The sequence below is a fragment of the Prionailurus viverrinus genome, chromosome B2, assembly GCF_022837055.1.
Source record: "Prionailurus viverrinus isolate Anna chromosome B2, UM_Priviv_1.0, whole genome shotgun sequence".
Taxonomy (NCBI): Eukaryota; Metazoa; Chordata; class Mammalia; order Carnivora; family Felidae; genus Prionailurus; species Prionailurus viverrinus.
Window position 1 is genome coordinate 43,339,750 of NC_062565.1, and position 18,495 is coordinate 43,358,244.

At 44.4% G+C, this 18,495-nt stretch overlaps 1 protein-coding gene across 8 annotated transcripts in view; it reads left to right on the forward strand.

The window, feature by feature from the left end:
- Window positions 1–18,495, forward strand: part of RUNX2 (RUNX family transcription factor 2) — a 326,243-nt gene that overhangs the window by 92,466 nt on the left and 215,282 nt on the right. For 5 of the 8 annotated variants that reach the window (XM_047858043.1, XM_047858046.1, XM_047858044.1 and 2 more), the window contains exons 3-5: window positions 2,939–3,300; window positions 12,201–12,357; window positions 18,245–18,349. In XM_047858043.1, the coding sequence (XP_047713999.1) occupies window positions 2,939–3,300; window positions 12,201–12,357; window positions 18,245–18,349 (624 nt within the window). Of the gene's footprint in view, window positions 1–2,414; window positions 3,301–12,200; window positions 12,358–18,244; window positions 18,350–18,495 lie in introns of those variants that run through there. The other 3 variants (XM_047858047.1, XM_047858049.1, XM_047858048.1) reach the window with 3 other exon arrangements.

An 18,495-nucleotide genomic window follows, 5' to 3' on the forward strand; every position in this document is an offset into this window, starting at 1 on the left:
CGGGGTTAGAGCTCTCCCCTGTGACGGAAAAGATAATTAAACATCGCACGCGCAGGAGACCGCTCAGTTCCTCGCTGCGCGTCCAGTTCAGCGCAAGAAGTGGGTTCTCTCGAACCCTCTCCGCGCCGGGGGTGGGGCCCGGAGGCCTTGCAGGCCAGGGGCGAGGAGTCGGTCAGGGAGGGGGTGTCATCGCGGGTGATGCAGAATGTGTCACCGGGCCGTGGGATGGCCGAGGAGGCGGGAGGGGCGCGGCGAGGAGGCTCGCGTCTGTGGGGGGATTTGGGGGAGAGGCGGGAACGTGGAGAGAAAACCGCGCACGAGGGAGGCGTGGAATAGTGAATGGAGGAAGAGAAGGTAACAATGCAGCCCCGGAGAGGAAGGGAGGAGCAGCGTCCCCTGAACCCCGTCCTTACCCCCGGGAGGGCCCACGCCTAACCGACCACCTCGAGCCCCCCACCTCCGCTCCAGCTGTTGGAGGCCCCTCTATCGCCGGCGCATCTCTTTAAAGGGCAATCCTCGTGTCCCAGACACATTACGATAGCCCTCCACGTTCCCTTTGCTCTTGAACTGGGCTCCACAGTCCGTGATGGGCACCAGGTCCCCTCTTGAGTGCCCACACGCCCTCGAAGCCCTGCCAGGCCCCTTCAAAGGCGCAGACCCCGTGCTCCCGCTCAGCAAGTGGACGCAAGGCTTTAAAAACCGGGAGGGAGGGTCGTGGCAGGTCGCTACCAGGGTGACATAGGCGTTTGCGCTGAGTGAGCAGTAAAAACGTCAATTAATGGGCACGTGAATTGTTTTAAATCAGATGGGGTGGGGGGGGGAAGAGTGATGACTCAACCGTCTTTCTTCCTTAATACTCAAGAGGGGGAAGCGTTATCATTTTTCATTTATTTTATAAAATCACTTATTGTGGCGTCAGCTACCCTATTACGAATCTTTGAAACTTTGGCAACTAGGACTGTTTTTGCAAACACGTTTTCAGGCTTTGGGAAGTTTAAAGGAGTTTGACAGTAAGCAAGGAACGTAGCACTACACAACCAGGAGGGGAAATGGCCCCCTGTCCCCTTTTTGGGGGTGCAAGAGCCTCAAGCGGATTTCCCGGCTTCCGCGGGCGCCGCACATTGTTTTATTTGTTTTGAAGGTTCCGAGTTTGAGGCTGGTCGGAGACACCCACGTGCTTCTGACTCTCATCAGCGTAATGATCGCCTTAGCCAGAGTCGTGTCTATATAAACCACAAAAACCTAATCATTAGAAATCCCAGCCTCCAAAAACCACATTTTAGGTAAAACTGCCGCTTTTTTTCCGTGCTCCTTCATCCTCTCGACCGCAACTTTTTGGGGGATCCAAAGTCGCTTTTTTAACCCACATTGGGAAATAAATACATAAATAAATAGCCAATGAAGCATTTTGGATATTTTATTTTGTATTTTTATCTTTTGCCCCCCCCGCCCCCCCGGGAGTGGTGGGGAAGAAAGTTAAGGCGTTAGTCTTAGTTTTAGATGCAGAATAGACTTAATAAAAAATTGCAATTTACGGAAAACTGCTGGGGTTTTTCCCCAGCAAGGTTTTTTGCAACTTATTTTAATCATCCAACTGACAGTTTTCCAGTCGTTAAAAATAAACCTCATCCTTGTTCTCTAGGAACGACAAGTTTGAATATAGAAGGAAAAAGTGTCCAGCCACGCACTTGAGTTTCTAAAAACTATTTGACAAGTGTCCCCTCCACCCCAATTTTCTGTGTCACTTAAGACTAAAAGGCACCCAAACCCTGCAAAATCATTTTTTCCCTGGGAGCCGCTCCGGCAGAGGTGGGGGGTGGGGTGGGGGAAGGGTGAAGAGTGCCGAGAAGTCAGCACAGACGCTCAAGAATTTTCCTTCCTCCTCTCCTGAAGTTACAACGAAAAATAACGACAGTCAGTTCAGCCGGCCGCTCTGGCGTCTCCGCTTCAACTTCGTGCGACCAAGAGGGGGTTCCTGGTCCTGGGTCGGGGGAGAAGCTAGAGGACGCGATCAGGCGAGATTCCCCTCGACCAGGGCCGCCTCTCCGGCTTCGGAAGCTGCGCGCTGCGTACGGGGGCTCCTGCTCTTCGCCGGCGGGCGGCGGCAGCGGCTGCGATTCGCAGGCTCGAGATCCGTTGCCCCGAGATCCGCTGCCCGCGACTTACCTCCTGGCACCTCGACGAGCGAGGGTCAGGGGAGCTTTGCAAATAGCAAGAGCGAGTGGATGGATGCAAGGAGGTGGCCGTAAGAAGGCCAGAAGAGGAAAAAGGAAAGGAAGGAGACGAGCCGGGGAGCCGGGGTGGCAGCCGCCGCGGGAGGAATCTGAGCGTGCGGCCGGCGCGGGGGGAGCGGAGGCCGCCGCGGAGGAGGCGGCGGCGGCAGCAGCGCGGGAGGGCGGGCGGGCGGCGGCGGCGCGGACGCCTGCAGCTGGGTAGCTGCGCGCGCGGCGCGGCGGTGGCGGGGAGCGCGCGGCTATGCTTGCCCCGGGGCTGGACTACTGAATCCACTCCGTTCCACCGCTGGACTCGACCTGGGAGGGGGCGCCAGCGCACCCAGGACGCGGTGCCCCAAGGGACCCCACTCCACGCTGCAAACTGAAGCCCCCTGCCTCCCCAGGCCACACACATCCCCGCGCCCGTTCTCAGCTGCCACCGCGGGCGTTCCAAAAGCTCCGGCAAGATCTGCACCTCCCGGGTCTCCCAACCCGCCAACCCGACTGCTCTGCATCGCCACCGCTGGCCCCCGTCAGACTCCTCCCGGCAGTCGGCTTCATCGAACTTGATTTCTCACCTCCTCGGCCCCATCACCTCCATCCCCTTTCCCCCCGTCTCGCCTCCACCCCCCCAATTTCCTCCTCCTCGCCCCTCATTTCCACCCTCCTCCCCCTCCCCCGGCCACTTCGCTAACTTGTGGCTGTTGTGATGCGTATTCCCGTAGATCCGAGCACCAGCCGGCGCTTCAGCCCTCCCTCCAGCAGCCTGCAGCCCGGCAAGATGAGCGACGTGAGCCCGGTGGTGGCTGCGCAACAACAGCAGCAGCAGCAGCAGCAGCAACAGCAACAGCAGCAGCAGCAGCAGCAACAGCAGCAGGAGGCGGCGGCGGCGGCGGCGGCGGCGGCGGCGGCGGCGGCAGCGGCGGCCGCCGTGCCCCGGTTGCGGCCGCCGCACGACAACCGCACCATGGTGGAGATCATCGCTGACCACCCGGCCGAGCTCGTCCGCACCGACAGCCCCAACTTCCTGTGCTCTGTGCTGCCCTCGCACTGGCGATGCAACAAGACCCTGCCCGTGGCCTTCAAGGTAAGCTGCGGCCACCCCCCGCCCCCGGCCGAGCGCCGCGGGACCTGCCGGCCGGCGTCCCTATACCCGCGGGTCCCGGGGCCCGGACGGCCTCTGAGTCCTCCTATCTTGGTGGCTGTGACCCGAGAGACCCCCGACTGGCTCTCCTCCTCCGGATCCCTCGGCGGGCACCGGGCGCATTACCCCGCTCAGATCCTTCCCTCACCCACCTGTGCCGGCAGCCACCACCTTGGCCCTTGACCCCCTTATCCTTTCATTACCCCTCGTTCTAACCCACTCCTCTGAGCCGTCTCCCCTCCTCGTAGGAGCCCCTAGGTGCCCACTCTTGGCGCCGCCACCCCGGCTTATCCCACCCCGCCCCCATTCCCCAGGGGTGAGGAGCCCCGGCCTCCTCCCACGGGACTCCCGAGTCCACCGCGCTGGGCAGCCCACCCTCCCGACACCGCGGGCTGCCCGCGCCGCCCTCCCCGGGGTCCCGCGCGCCACTACCCTGTCCTGTCCCAGCCGGACGCCCCTCCGCCCGGCTTGGCGCCCCCTTCTCTAACCCGCGTGAGCCTCAGCGGCCGCGGCCCCTCCCGGACTCGTGGGCCAGTGTTCGTGGGGTGCCGGCGCCGGGCGTTCGCGTCCGGGGCGGGGCGCCGGGTGCCGGCTGCAGCGCGTGGGCCGCATGACCGGTGTCCAAGAGGGTCCCTGGCGAACCTAGGGACTCTGGGAGCGAGTGAGGGGGAGGCAGGACGGGGGCGTTTGCTCGGCTCGCAGACCCGCGCCAGTTCCCGTTACCGGGAGGAAGGCGGGGCCGCCAGGGTCGCCGCGCGCCCCGAGGCGGGAGAGCCCCGGAGTCCCGCGCGCTGGACCCTCGAGTGCGGGGAGGAGGCCAATGGAGGGGGCGGGGGCTCGGGCCGCCTCTGGGAGTCTGGACCCAGCTCCCCGCCTCGCCCCACCTGGGAGGGATGAGGGAAACCCGTGAAATGCCTTTGGCTCGCTCGCTTGGAAAACGGAGGTGAAAGTTTGCGGATTTCTCTTACTGGTACTTTTAAAGGACCTAAATCTCAAAGGGCCCTTCTGTTTCTGAAAGGTCGTGGGAGGCTCCGGCGGGTGGCCAGGGCGCGGAGGAGCGACCCTCCAGGCCTGAGAGCGCGCCCGGGGCGCCCGCGGCCTCCTCCGCCCGCCCCGCCGACCCGTTAGTTGGAGGGCGGGTGTCTGCAGCCGGAGCGGCAGGCAGCGGCTAGGCAGGTTGAGGGTGCAGGGTCCGAAGCCTCTCGCAGCAGTCGGATGGTTCTCCATGAGGCGGTCTAGGTTTCCCGGGACGGCCTTCGCCAGGGGGAGACGCGGAGCCCCCAGGGCCCGGCACGCACCGGGTTGATGGGGAAACGGTGAAACCGGGCAGTCCACACTCGCGGGACTGGACGCCCGAGATGGAGGGGGCGGTGAGCCAGACAGGGAGGAGAGCACTCCCAGGAAGACGCTTCCGGCCCTGTCTAGCCTCTGAACTTGGGAAGGTGGGCCTGGGTCCCTGGGTTTTGGGATCTGTGGAGATCAGGGTAAGCAAGGCCTGGGGGGCCGGGGGTAGTGAGGAATCGTGCCAGCCCCGCCACTGTGCACCCTGGGGCCAAACTCCCACAGGCCACTGGCAGTTCCCAGTTGTGGATCACCCCCCTCCCGCCGCCGCCCCACGCACCAATTCAGATTCCGTGTGTGGGTGGGGTGGAAAGGAAGAGGAGTCCAGGTCAATTAGAGCTGGTTATCTAGATGGGTCTTACATCAGAACAGAAATCAGAATGAATTGTTAAGGAAAGGGGATGTTGCATTCTGGGGCAAGTTTCATTTTGCAGTTGGTTCAAGAAATTGTGTGTGTGTGTGTTTACCGTTCCATTTCTCCCTTTATAAACCACCCATTTTGTAGGTTAATGTTTTCCTTCTTGAAATATGAAAAGCTCAGAATGTATGTGAATTGTAGAAATTCGAATTTCCATAACAAGAGATGTCTTTTACAACATTCATCGTCCACAGGCCCAGAATGTTCTAATTCGCCTTAAGCGAAGAGTGGAAATTTGTTTCCACCTTCCCCCCCCCTCCCCCCCCCCCCCCCCCCCCCGCCAACCCCCTAAAAACACAAACAAAAAACCTGGATGAAAACAGCAAGTACAAATAAGTAGATATTTTGTCCCTAAATGCCACGTCAGGCATTCAAAATCAAGATATATGAAAATAGATGGGTAGGTACTTACATTTTAAAAAATATCGTTTAGGTGTTACGGTATTCTGCATTCCGTTTTTTCTGCTAAACATGTTCAATGTATAACTGTCTTGAACTGTTTTCCTACATTTATGGTCCTGAGTTGATTTTGAGCCTTGGTATTTTGGATAGAAATGATCTTCTTGGTAGAACGCAATGAATTTGCATGGAACTTGACAGAATGCAATGTCGTTTGATCTATTCTCAGATATTTTGGTTATTTTTAGGTTTTCTCATTCATTACCACCCTTTAAAAATGATTTTGAAAATAAATTGTTTTCTTTGCTACTAATCATCCTATTGTTAATTACAGAGCAGTTTTACTTCTGACCTGTAAGCAAAACCATAGATTATACATGACCATATTGAGTATTTTAATTCGTATTGATTGAAAAATAAATTGAGTTAACTTAAGACATAATTCGCTGTGTTCTCCAACCTCCATACCTGTATTTGGCAAAATTTAGACAGAGGGTGATGTCTGAGATCCACTCAGTATACAAGTTTTGCCTCTGCTGAGAAAGATGTGTAGAGATTTGGAACATCCAGATTTTGACATTTTTTCTTGTTTTCATCCGAATGTTAGTAAAAACGATCTCCCTTTACCTTTCTTTTGAGATAAAAGCCTGAGATCAGTAGACTTTCCACACCCTTGTAACGTAATCAAATACATCTGCAATGAAGAAATAATATGAAGAAGTCTCAGTTTTAAAAGTGGTGACCGTAATTTGGCTATCATATTTAGCGCTGTGTACAAAGTTATTGTGTTGTTGGGTAGATAGTAGGTAGGTAAATGTACCTAAAAAACACATACAGAACTTAATTGTTGAGAAATCTGGTATTCCGATTAATATATATATTGAGCCCATATTTTATATCTGTGACACTGAACTCAGCACTATAGAGAATCAGAAATGAGTACAGTACGTGGTATTTTGATGTGTTAATTTAAAATGATGCTTCAAAATGATATTGACAGTGTATTATATTAAGACATAAGTAACATATTAGTGTCGTTCATCTGATCTCGTTTTGGGATTATGCAAGAATACGTAATGATTTGTTTACATGCAGCATGTAAAACTGCAAAGACACCTAGTATGTTTTAAAATATGCAAAGTTGTTTATTCGTATTATATTTTTAACAAAGTTCTGCAGTTTTGTAATGTTCAGTCCTTCCAGGTGTCAAGGAAATGGAAATAAATATTTTTAACATTTCTTTCAGGTGTATCTCACTGAACGCTTAAAATAGTTAAGGGATACTATTAGAGGATCCCATGCCCTTTCTGTCCTAGATAATTCTAGCGACCAAAAAAAGAAAAAAAGAAAAAAAAAGCTTGCAAATTCAGTTCATTAGCTAATGGTCTGGTAGAAATAGTGGAGAGAACATGTCAGCCTTATATCCAGTAGCACCCTTACAGTCAGAGGTCTGTCAGCATTTCCACCATGAAGCCTGGTGTTCAGGGTTTATAACTCAGTTGCTTTAAATAGCTTCAAGCTGAAACACTATGCAGAAATTTTAAGTCCAGATGTATATTTTAAAACTAAAAATGGTGCAAGGCTATTGTGCTGTTTTAAGTTAGGGAACACTGGGCTGTATACTTACCAGTATCATATGTTTTTCTGGCAACGTTAAAGAAAGAAAACACATTTTTAGTTATATGATCTATTGCTCACAGTTAATTCTATATGTTTAATGATAACCTTTCAGTATTTGTCATAAGTAGAGTTTCAAAATGATGGAGCAATTTCTATTTGAAAATAATTTTTTTCAACCTCGTTGGCCATTTTTCTCTTCAAAAACAAGTATGCAGCTAATAAATAGTTGACATCAGGGAGTTGTATTTTCCTAAGCTATATAATGATTAGGCTTTCTGTTTGTGTCTTTATGAATGTGATTATACCTAAACAAAGGAGAACAGATTATTAAATCTTTTAAAACGTGGTTAAGTCAACTATGCATTATTAAGTAGAATTATGTAAATTATGATAGATTTCAAGTTGTGTGAGGACAGATGCATTTCTTGTGTTCTGCCTTTAGATGCAATATGAATTAAAGTTTAAAATTTTAGGACTGAATATATGAAAGGTAATTGAAACAAATAATTTTAGGAGGAAAATACATTTTTAAAAAATTTTAAGGAAACTTCTATTTGGAAACAGGCATGGTTAAAATATCTTTCATTATTTTCTCCCCTTTAGCATTGCTGTTTGTCTCCTTTCAAAATGCCAGAACATTCATTGTTAGATGATCTAAACCAGTTTGAAACATGGCCCATAAATTCCTAGCTTGTACTGATATAATTTCCATCAAATTTTTCTTTGACATATATTTTTTAAATTATGAAATGGTATTTTATATTGCATTTATTTTTTCTCTACAATTCAGTCAGGTTTTCCTGAATTCTAGGTTAAATTCTAAATATTCACTATAACATTTGTGAAATGTTTTACTAGTTTAAAGTTATCTTTAAATAATTGCCATAAGAATTAAAGTTTTCCATTTTGCAGTTGCTCCCTTACAGCTTTTGATTCCAAAGAAAGATTTGATCAGACTTTATCTTGAAAAATAATTATATTTCAATTTTGCTGCAGGTACAATGTGCCAAATGATATTGGTCTGTTAAGAGCAGTTGATTGGTTAAAACTAGACTTCTGTCCATGGAAATGTCATAGGCAATTTTAATTTCCATGCAAAAATAACCACAAAAACAATTTTAAGGGCCTGAGGTAATTCTCTATTGCTGCTTTTTTAGGGTAATTCACAGATTTAGTCATAAGGAGTCTCATATAAAATTTCAGTAGCTTCTAGAGTTAAGTATCCTTTTACTTCATTTTGTACCAGCTTCGTATCATATGGTTTAAATGCTAGTTATAGTGAGGTGTGCTAAATAAAGGAACTTTTTTCTCTGTTCTAAAATGTCAGGACACAAAATTACTTCCCTCTTCTCCCTGAAGTTTCTTGAATTTGTAGACTTTATATTTTAAAAACACCTAGAAATGTAATTGTCAAGATTTCATCACAAACTGTTCTTTGCAGAACGGATCTTTTGTGTTGGGTAGTATGGAAACAAATTTTAATGCGTGCTTACTCCTAACCAGTTAAAGAGCGACTTTTGACTGCTCTCTACCCCTTAAAATGTTTTCCATTGCTTGGGTTTGGTACAGATGAAATGTGTAAAAATTTCTTGATTCTTTTGGTTCTCTTTTAGATAAACACAGTTGAGAATCTCTAAGGGAAACTTTTTAGCTTCAGAGATCTCCTTTTTCTTTTAAAACCCTCTGACATATAATTATACTTCTGATTGATATAAAGTCAAATACAGTACGCCCTCCCTCTTTTCTTTCCTCAGAAAAACATTAGGCATCAGATTTGGTAGAGTGAATCGTAGAAAAACCCCCAATATATTTAGCCATTGAAACAGAGTTCAGCCATCACAGGAAAAGTTGTCACCACGTTGTTGTGAGCATTTCATTTTTAGGCCAAGTTCTAAGCCTCATAGAAGACTCACACAATCTGTGATTACCTTTTTGTTTTGTTATTAAGTGGAATACGTAAAACATACCAATATTGAACGTGGTCATTATTTTGCTTAAGCAAAGAAAAGTGGATTTGTGTATTTCACTCTTAGGGATCTTTTCTTTCAGATTTTTCCATATTGAATCAATTTTCCTTTTCTTCTAAGTAAAAAAAAAAAGTCCATTATGTTAAAAATATGCAGTAAAATAATAATGTCCCAGAACTCTTGAAAATCTTTATATTGGGGCAGATTTCTTTCTTTCTTTCTTTTTTTTTTTTTTAATTTAGCCAGACAGAAGTGAAACCCATCAGCAGCCATCTTCTATCTCTCAACAACACCAAAAACAAAACAAAACAAAAAACCAAAAAACCAAACACAACACACAAAACAAACGTTTCAGGACACGAAGTGGAGAATTACATGTCCAATTGAATGCTTTCGGGATGCTTATAAGTGAAAGCCCATGTTTAGCACACAGCAGACTTGGAACTGAAGTTAGCCTCCTCATTTTACAAAAAGAACATCATTACAATTACACTCTACTTATGTAGTATATTCTATGTTATGTAGACTTGAAAATATTATTTCTAATTTATATTGGAAAACTGTGGTTCCTGGAGATGAAATTATTTGTGTGACGTCATAGCAGATGTATAAGAGAGGTGAGAAAAAAGAGCGGCCTCTTGATTTTAGGTGCATTCATTTTTTTCCGAGCGGTGCAAACCTTTCTGCCTTCGTTAGTATGCTTCCTGGTTCCATATTTACTTTGACATCAAAAGCCACACAGCAGGTGCTAAAACGCGATACGCTGAGTGTAAAAAATGTGAAACTTTCAGATGAACACTGGCCAAACACGATCGGTTGTTTCAGTGTCTTCAAATGTTCACATTTTTGGCCTTGTGAATTCAAAAACATTGAAAAGCATATTGTGTCCAGTAGGAGTACAGCATTACCTCTATTCCATAGCCCCTTGAGACATTAGATCAAGGGTGCAAGGAGGAAATCATGTCCTCGAGGGACTGGCCCCTGACCTGGGAGATTTCTCAGACTGAACAGAGTAACCAGGAGGATAGTCAGCAATTCCCTCTTCTCTAGGACAGAAAAAAGTTGTCAGAAAACTAGTTTGATTGCAAGAGCATGTTGCTGTTACCGGGAGATGCTGACTCAGCCTTTAACTGGTTCTCTCTCTTAGAGTGTTAGCTGGGAGCCTCACAGACTATTTGCTGTGGGAGGTGGTGCCCTTCATGGAACCCTTTCATCAGTTTCTTTCAAAAGAATTTACCAAACACTTACTATGTGCCAGGTAATGTTTGGGCACTGGGCATTTGGTGGTGAGCAAGACTGATGAAGGCCCTTCCCTCATGTAGTTTCCAGTGTATAATCTGGTTTCCTAGGAGTGAGTCTCACCGCTTTGGTCTAGTATATCACAAGGATTAGGTAGATCACTAATATATGTACATGGAAATGAGGATCATTTGAGTGCAGCGGGGTGCTGTGGAAGTGGGCTTTAGAGGGAAGGCTATAGGATTTTAAGCTGAATAATGAAGTGTTAAAGAGGGAATGGAATTGAGAAACAGCCTAAGAGAAAAGCAAGGGCAAAAAAAAAAAAAAAAAAAAAAAAAAATATATATATATATATATATATATATATATATATATTGACAACTTTTTTGCGTGGTTGGTTGTTTGCCTGGCCAGAATAGAGGCTGTGTAGGAGAGGAGGACTGGGATGGGGGTCATGGGTGGGGAGAACTCAGCCCTAAAGCGTAGTTACGGTGTCTATTTTATCACACTATAAAAAAGTTGCTTTAATGAGAGTATTTACAAATTGCATTGGGAGCATGGAATTAAATGCTTAGGTTTGCCTTGTGGAAATGTCGACAAAGGAGAGGGCCAGCACGAGGCGCAGAAGGGTCAGTGGGATATTTGCCAGACAGGCGAGTGCACATGGGTGTTATTATCAGAGACTGGTGGGCTACCTTAGCTGGAGCCATTGCCTAGTAACCACAAGGGCATCTGGAAGCTGAATGAGGAAGAGGCGGAAATAATCTGAATGTAGGATCCTGGAAGTTAGTGGAGAGAAAGGATATTATCGAGGGGCAGGGGGTGGGTAATGGATCAAGAATAGTGTGTCTATGTGACAGTGCAGCCTGTGCAGCCTGTCTCCCCCAGCGGCATTCCCTCACCAGGCTTCTTGTTAAACAGGGGCACCCGTTTGCGAGTCAGCTGACCTTGGTTGCCAGTGTGATCCCTAGCCCTGGAGCGGTGCAAATGTTTATTGACCTCAAAGACCGATTGTCTGGATCCTTCCTTGACTGAGTTCATCTGTTGCAGGTTAGCTGTTGAAGGTGAAGGAGGCATCTGTGTCATTCCAAAATGGCAGATGGGACAAGACAGAATCAAGTTTGGCCAAGGGTGTATTTTGGATCTGTACCACTAATTGTCAGTGAAGTTTTCGTCCTCGTTACGTACCTTTTATTCTGCACCTAGACTTTAAGTTTCTTGATGGCTTTGTCTGTATCTAACCCCAGAGTGGGCATTCAGTAATTATTTGCAGTGTGATTAAAAGCTGAATATGTAGCCCAAAGTAAGGAGATGAAACGTAGTTCTGGATACCCCACCATATTTAGGCTTCCATATAGCCGGGAACTCTGAGATTTCATCCGAATGTCTTCTCCCATAGAGCTGACCAGACTTTCTTTTTTTAGCCTGTGATCTGGATGAGACCACACCTCGGGGCGCTCCAGGCTGCAGACAGGCGGTGCCTTAATATGTACGATGCAATCTGCAGATGGGGCATCAGCCTTCCTTCTGTGGCATAATTCCTATGGACAACCTAACATGGGGATTTAATAAAAATGTACATGTATTCTGTGAAGAATCCAGCAACAAATGAAGGAAACTCTTGCTGCCTTTGAAATGGGTGGACCCTGAAACGTTGGTCTGTTTGAAGTGGCATCCTGACCCGTATGCAGATGCTTCATTCCTGTCTGCCATTACTGGACTGGAGCACTAAATCCTGATAAGACACATCATTTACAGTGGGAATATAGTCTCAACATCATTTACACTGGGAATATAGTCTCAGTTTTGAAGCTTTTCTGATGTGCCATTATTGCCGCTGTGTTTCCTGTTTTATGTAGGTGGTGGCCCTGGGAGAGGTACCAGATGGAACTGTGGTTACCGTCATGGCGGGCAACGACGAAAATTATTCTGCCGAGCTCCGAAATGCCTCTGCTGTTATGAAAAACCAAGTAGCGAGGTTCAACGATCTGAGATTTGTGGGCCGGAGTGGAAGAGGTAGGTCTCTGATTTTTAATATTGGTAGTGGAATAAACACATTAGGATCTTCTGAGGAAATGTAGGCTAGTGTGTATACAAATCAGCACCTTCTTCTGCTGAATAGAATTACTGAAGGTTTTATTTAAGTATGTCCAGATGAAGTTGAGTGTGTTTTTGAGTACTCAGGCCTTTTTCATTTGTTTTATGATATTGAAAATTCAAACAGTGTTTTGAGAAAGACTGGTCCCTAATTCCACTGGGTGTGAGCACATTAGGTGGAGAGAACAGTTGGAGGTTTAAGTTCTGAATTATGAGATGCCAAATGGCTGAATAAATTGAGTGGCAGAGAAGAAAGAAAAAAGAATGCGATGGATCAATTTCCTGATAGTATCAATTTTGTTGTAAGTCGTAGCAAGGACAGCCGGCCTAATGTTCTTCACTTATCTATCACGTTACCTCCCTATGATTTAACTTACTCTTGTAATAAGATTCTATTTTAAAAAAATCATAGTTTTTTACAGAAGCCTGTACAGAACGATGTGTTACGCATGCTAGAATGACCGTATAGAGTTGCCCAGACACACGAGAGATTAAGACTAAATAATTCCCACATTATTTGAGGGTCTCCCCCAGCCGCATCCATATTCAAATATTGGGAGTCCTTAAAAAGATCATAAAATAGAAAACAATTTCTTTTAGGATTCTCATAGCTGTTTCATAGGGGGATTAATGTTTTAGAAAATAGTCTCTAAGGAGACCAACATTTTGCCTTTTATTTTTCCCATGGAGAGAATTTTAATAGTCCTTCATGAGAAGTATTCTGTTCATTTATGTATTTACTGAATCTAATATTTCCATTTTAAGTGTTTCGATACGAAGAGAGAAAATAGACCACTTTAGGACTGAGGTGAAATAAATTATAACGACCTATGGAAGGACTTCTACCCAGGTTTGAATTAGGAAATAAGAAGCATCAATTTTTAAGCCATGTCCGATAATTGCTCTTTAGTTTGGATCAGATGTCATATTATTACCATTGTAAAAACTTGATAAGGGAAATTCAAGCAAGGCTGTTTCCGATGAGTAGTTTTAGTTTACTTTCTAGGAACAGGGCCAAGAAGCTGTACTTTTTAACTTAAAAAAAAAAATGATGCATGCTAATGAGATACTGTCACTGAAAGGTTGTTTGAAATAAAATGAGGCTCAGAACCTCTGGTCGACTCAAAACTAAAGGGGTTATCTCTGCATCAGGTTTAGTTTACTTTCATTAAAAGAAAAAAAGACACATCCTATCTCACTGTTGACTGATTGGGTGTCAAGTGTATATTCTTTTTTCTTTTTCTTTTTTTTTCTGTTAACTGGTACAGGTCCACAGTACAATAAAAGTTTCTCTTTTTTCTAGTAGGAATCAAGAACAATTTGAACATGATGATTTACCTGCATGGTCTGAATTGCATCTTTCTTCTTATGTAACCATGTAACCTTATTTTGTTTTTAATTAGAGTAATGAATTTCTGTATGTAAAAGACTGGACACTATACCTTACAGATTCAAGCTAGTGTTTCCATTTACCTTACCTTTGTATTACATAGATGCTGCATGACTTTTCTCTGATCAATTTGAGTAGAAACTATGGCAAAGTGATAGTGTACTTTGTAAACCCTCAACATATTTATTTAAGAAACTTCAAAGAGAAACAAAGGGTGTGCACTGTTTTACTATATTGGCTTTCTGAGTTTTGGCTGGTTTCCCAAATAGCAATTTTTATATTTAAAAAAAAAAAAAGACAGACTTAACTGCTTGCAGACTTTTCACGCATGGAAGATGAAGAAAGCTTCTTTTGATGAAGTGTAATTATGTCCAAACAGAGCTGACCCCCTCCCCCTATATTTCTTATGATCTTAACTGAAGAAAGTAGGATTTTTCCTTTGAAGCAGCCGGGACTTGGTGGAGGATCTGAAATGCTACAGTCTGTTGCCAGAGGCAGGATGGAGAAATTGGTCCAGACTTGTCTTCGAGACTTAGATTGGGGGTTGGGGGGGGGGAGCGGGTGGAGAGAGAAAGAAAAATTGATTTATCACTAATAATAGATTTTTATATCATGGCATGAACGTTATGTGAAAGGAAACAGTAATATCAAACTAAAATGAAGAGGAAAAAAAGATAGCATTGATAAGGGATACCATTCTTTGAAAAAAAAAAAAAGGGTCAGTGTTTCAGTGGCAGGAAACCCTTTAACCTGCCTGTGTACCTGACCTGCTTTCTAAAAAAACTCTTTCCGGCTTCCTCTTTGATTTTCACACTTCTGCATTCCTCCTCAGTTAGGAAGTCTGGATCATCATCACGATGAAGATGAAAATACCATTGTATTTTTTTTCCCCCCAGCCATTTAAAATTTCTCTTTTGAGTAGCCTTAAAAAACGACAACCAGCAAGTTTCTTGAATGTTAACACTTTTTCTTTTCTTTTCAGTGGTAGAGATATAAATTCTCAGAAATCGAAACACAGTTTTTAGATTTATAAGGGAGGCACTTCACTACTTACTTTGACATTATGGGTTCTCAGCTGACTTTTGAAAGTACTTTGAATTAACAGTAGAGCATCAGTGACACTTGTATTAAGTTAGGAGTGGCTTAAGGTTTTTAGTTGTCTTTTCCTTTTTTCTCCTTTATATTTTCAACAGAAGTCTGTGTTCGCTATTGAAACAGAAATATTTAGTCCTTAAGTTTTCTTGGGGTGCTTCTTCACTTTCCTATCAAACATGCTGCTTTCAGTTTACAAGCATTTGTAAGTACCTGCACTGTGCAGAGCAGGGCACTCTATCAATCTAAGATGGAATCCTTGCTTGAAGTCTTCCCCTATCGACTGTTCCTCATAGCCTCTCAGGCTAGGTTAGAATTGTCTTTCAATGACAGGTCCGATGTTTATCTCAAAAAATAATATGTCTTAAGGACATAATAATTTGGAAGTAGTTCCTAGAGGAAGCCACGGGTGGTAGCTCAGTTGTCTCATGAGCTAGCTCCCTAAATAGGAGCCTGCATTTTTTAAACAGAAGCCTGAATTTTTTTTTTTTATCAGTTATGGAAAGTGACAAGCAGTGGAATTTGGTAAAACCTTTTTTCAAAAACTTTCTGAAAATGTAAGTAAATCGTGAATACTCCTGTAAACATTTGATTTAGGAAATTGGTTATTACTTTTAAGGTGAAAAACCAGTTGCTTCGTTGGGTGGTAGTTTCTGGAAGTTTCTTGAACATGATGTTCATGTTCCTTCTGAATGGGCAATAAGAGGTAGAAGGGACCTCCTTGATTTTTATTTCCGTTGTTAAAGTACATCTTGTTCCTTAGGATTTGATTTAGCAGATTGTAGTCGTACCTAAATGCTTGTTTCTCCCCCCTGCCCCCAAACGCACCTGTTTTGAAAAAGAAATGTTTATTGGTAACGCGTTGAACATTTAGATGCTTCATACTCACAGAATGAATTTTATAATTGGCTTTTGTTCTTACGCAAGGTGTTTGAATTTGGGAGGAGCACCGATGACTTTTAATAGTCTAAGTAAGATGTGAAAGTCTCAAATAGAAGTATTCCCAGAACCAGTTTTTGACAAATTCACGGACTGTATTGCTAGCAAGTTACTTACCCTCATTAAGGACAATCGAGACCTATACATCCTTGATTTATTAAGATTCACGACATGGATGGCAACTGCCTTCCAAGCACTGTCCTTGCAGGATTGCAGTCCTGGCTCATGGACCATTAATCCGACCCAGGATGTCATCTTCTAGGGTTTAATATAAATTGACTTTCAATCTAGGGAAACAGCCCATTCACTCCTCCAGATCTCTACATTGTTTTGAGGTCTTGATCTGGATCCAGTGGCTTCCTAGTCAACATTCTAATCTCCAATTCTATAGATTCTGAGTTTTTTGTAATTAGCTTAGACTCCCAGCTGCCTTTTTCTTCCAGCTAGCCTGAATGTTTATAATAAATCCTCTGGTCCCTACCCAGACAACTGCATTTCTTAAACCCATGTAACATTCGATCTATAATGGATGAAATATGACAGATCAGTGATACTTACAGAATTAATGCTTTCATCATCCTGGCTGAGATACTACATTAGTGGATTTATATTTACTGTTTCTTGGTCTTATAGAGCTTATTGGGACATGTGTAGAAATAAATTATCGAATTAATTGTTTAGGATGTTCTCTGACAAAGAAGAACACTGATTTTAAACTCTGGAAGACCTGGGTTCAGACCCTGATTTTTTTCTTCTTATTAGTTGTGTGGTTGAATTACTAAGCCTCCCTGGGCTTTGGTTTCCTCATTTGTGAGATGGGGGTGATGAACCTAACTGGATACGATTAAAATGAGATAATGTAATTATTATAATTATCTTATAGATAATTAAATGAGATAAAAAGGCTGGCATTTAATAGTTTTCTAATCAATATTCATCTTTTGCTGTCCTCCCTCCTCCCCCACTTCTGTTTTTCCTCCCCCCCCCCTTTTTTTTATATTGGCCATGGAAAAGCATTGCCAAAGAGACTTAAAACTATATATATGGAGTAACAAACGATGTGTGTCTTAAACATATTTTAGGAACTTACATGGTCTGGGTTGAAAAGAAAACCCATTCACTAGATTTGACAGCCAAAGACCTGTTCTACATTAAGCCTTGTATATAACCTGTTCCATATTAAGCTTTGAAAAGATTGCATTAAACTCTGCATTGCTACATATTGTTTAAGATTTGTGTTTTGATTTAATACCCTCAAGCTTTCAGTAGAGGGAAAAACAGTCTCTGACCAGAAAACAAAACAAAATGAGCTGTTTCAAGGTCTGTTACAGGAGCAGGCCAAATGAATACTCTGGCCTGAGATCGCTGAAGGTTTTATTGAGTCACTGTTTCACGCCCACCTTTTCCTGTCTTGTAACAGTTTGCAGTTTTGACTATCTGACATGACTAACCGTTGCAAATCTAACTGATTACAACTGTCAGTGAGTCTGTGTAGCAGAGTCTGGTATCTTCTTCTGGAGAAAGCAAACATCCGATTCTGCGACCAAACTTTTCTGTCTTTCCCAACCCCCCACCCCCCATTCATCACCTTCAGCTCATTAATTTGAAACATCAGATGTAATATTTCAATGAAGCACACCCTCTGCTAAAAGCAAAAATTCGTATTTATATTGGGAGATGTCATATACATTTAGCAAAACATAAGTCACTGTCAGGGAGTTATTTCAAGACTCAACAGCAAGGATGGGTGTTTAGGGAAAGGGGGTGGGCAGGGAGGAGAAAAACTTTGTTCCAGTAATGATGAAATCATCCTACCACAGGCACATTAAGGCCAGGACAGGAGACACTGGCTCCTGTTAAAATGATTCCCATAAGAACCGTCCTCTTTCATCTTCTTATTGTAGTGCAGTTAAGCAAATGAAATGCTGAAGCCATGTGAAGTAAATAACATAATCAACAGTGATTTACTATTGTTCTCTCATGGGGTCATGACCTAATCCTAAATAAAGACGTCTAAAATTGTCTGTGTTTGGATGTGTTCCTGATGTTGGAGAAAACTGAAAGGAGGAGAAGCTTCCTCAAGTGGACCAGAGTTTCTGTTTTCATTACAACTGTGGCCACTGAGCAGCTTTTCTGGGAACCGGAGTCCTCTTGTATAGCGAGCGCGGCGATGGAGGCGATGACCCACACACGCCATGTGTGTGATCACTGTGTAAAGTGGCCATCCCAGGCTTTCTAATTTAGAACAAGGAGTCCTGACCCCTGTGTTGGTTTCATGAGCTCCTCAGAGATGCCGACGCGCAATTTCTGGACGTCTATGCTGCTCTGTTATCATCGGTACTGTCTTTTTATATTCACTATGGATTTTCCCCTTTACATCTGCAGGCAAGAGTTTCACCTTGACCATAACTGTCTTCACAAACCCTCCCCAAGTAGCCACCTATCACAGAGCTATTAAAGTTACAGTGGATGGACCCCGGGAACCCAGAAGTAAGTACTTGCCTTCCTATTGGAGATGGTAACAGGGTGTGTGGAGACCCCCCTCCCCCCCCCCCCCCCCCCCCCGAGGAACTAATCCCAAGGAAGTTAGTGCTACTTTTACGTAAATGGTTTCTTTGCAGAGTTTGCTACCTGTG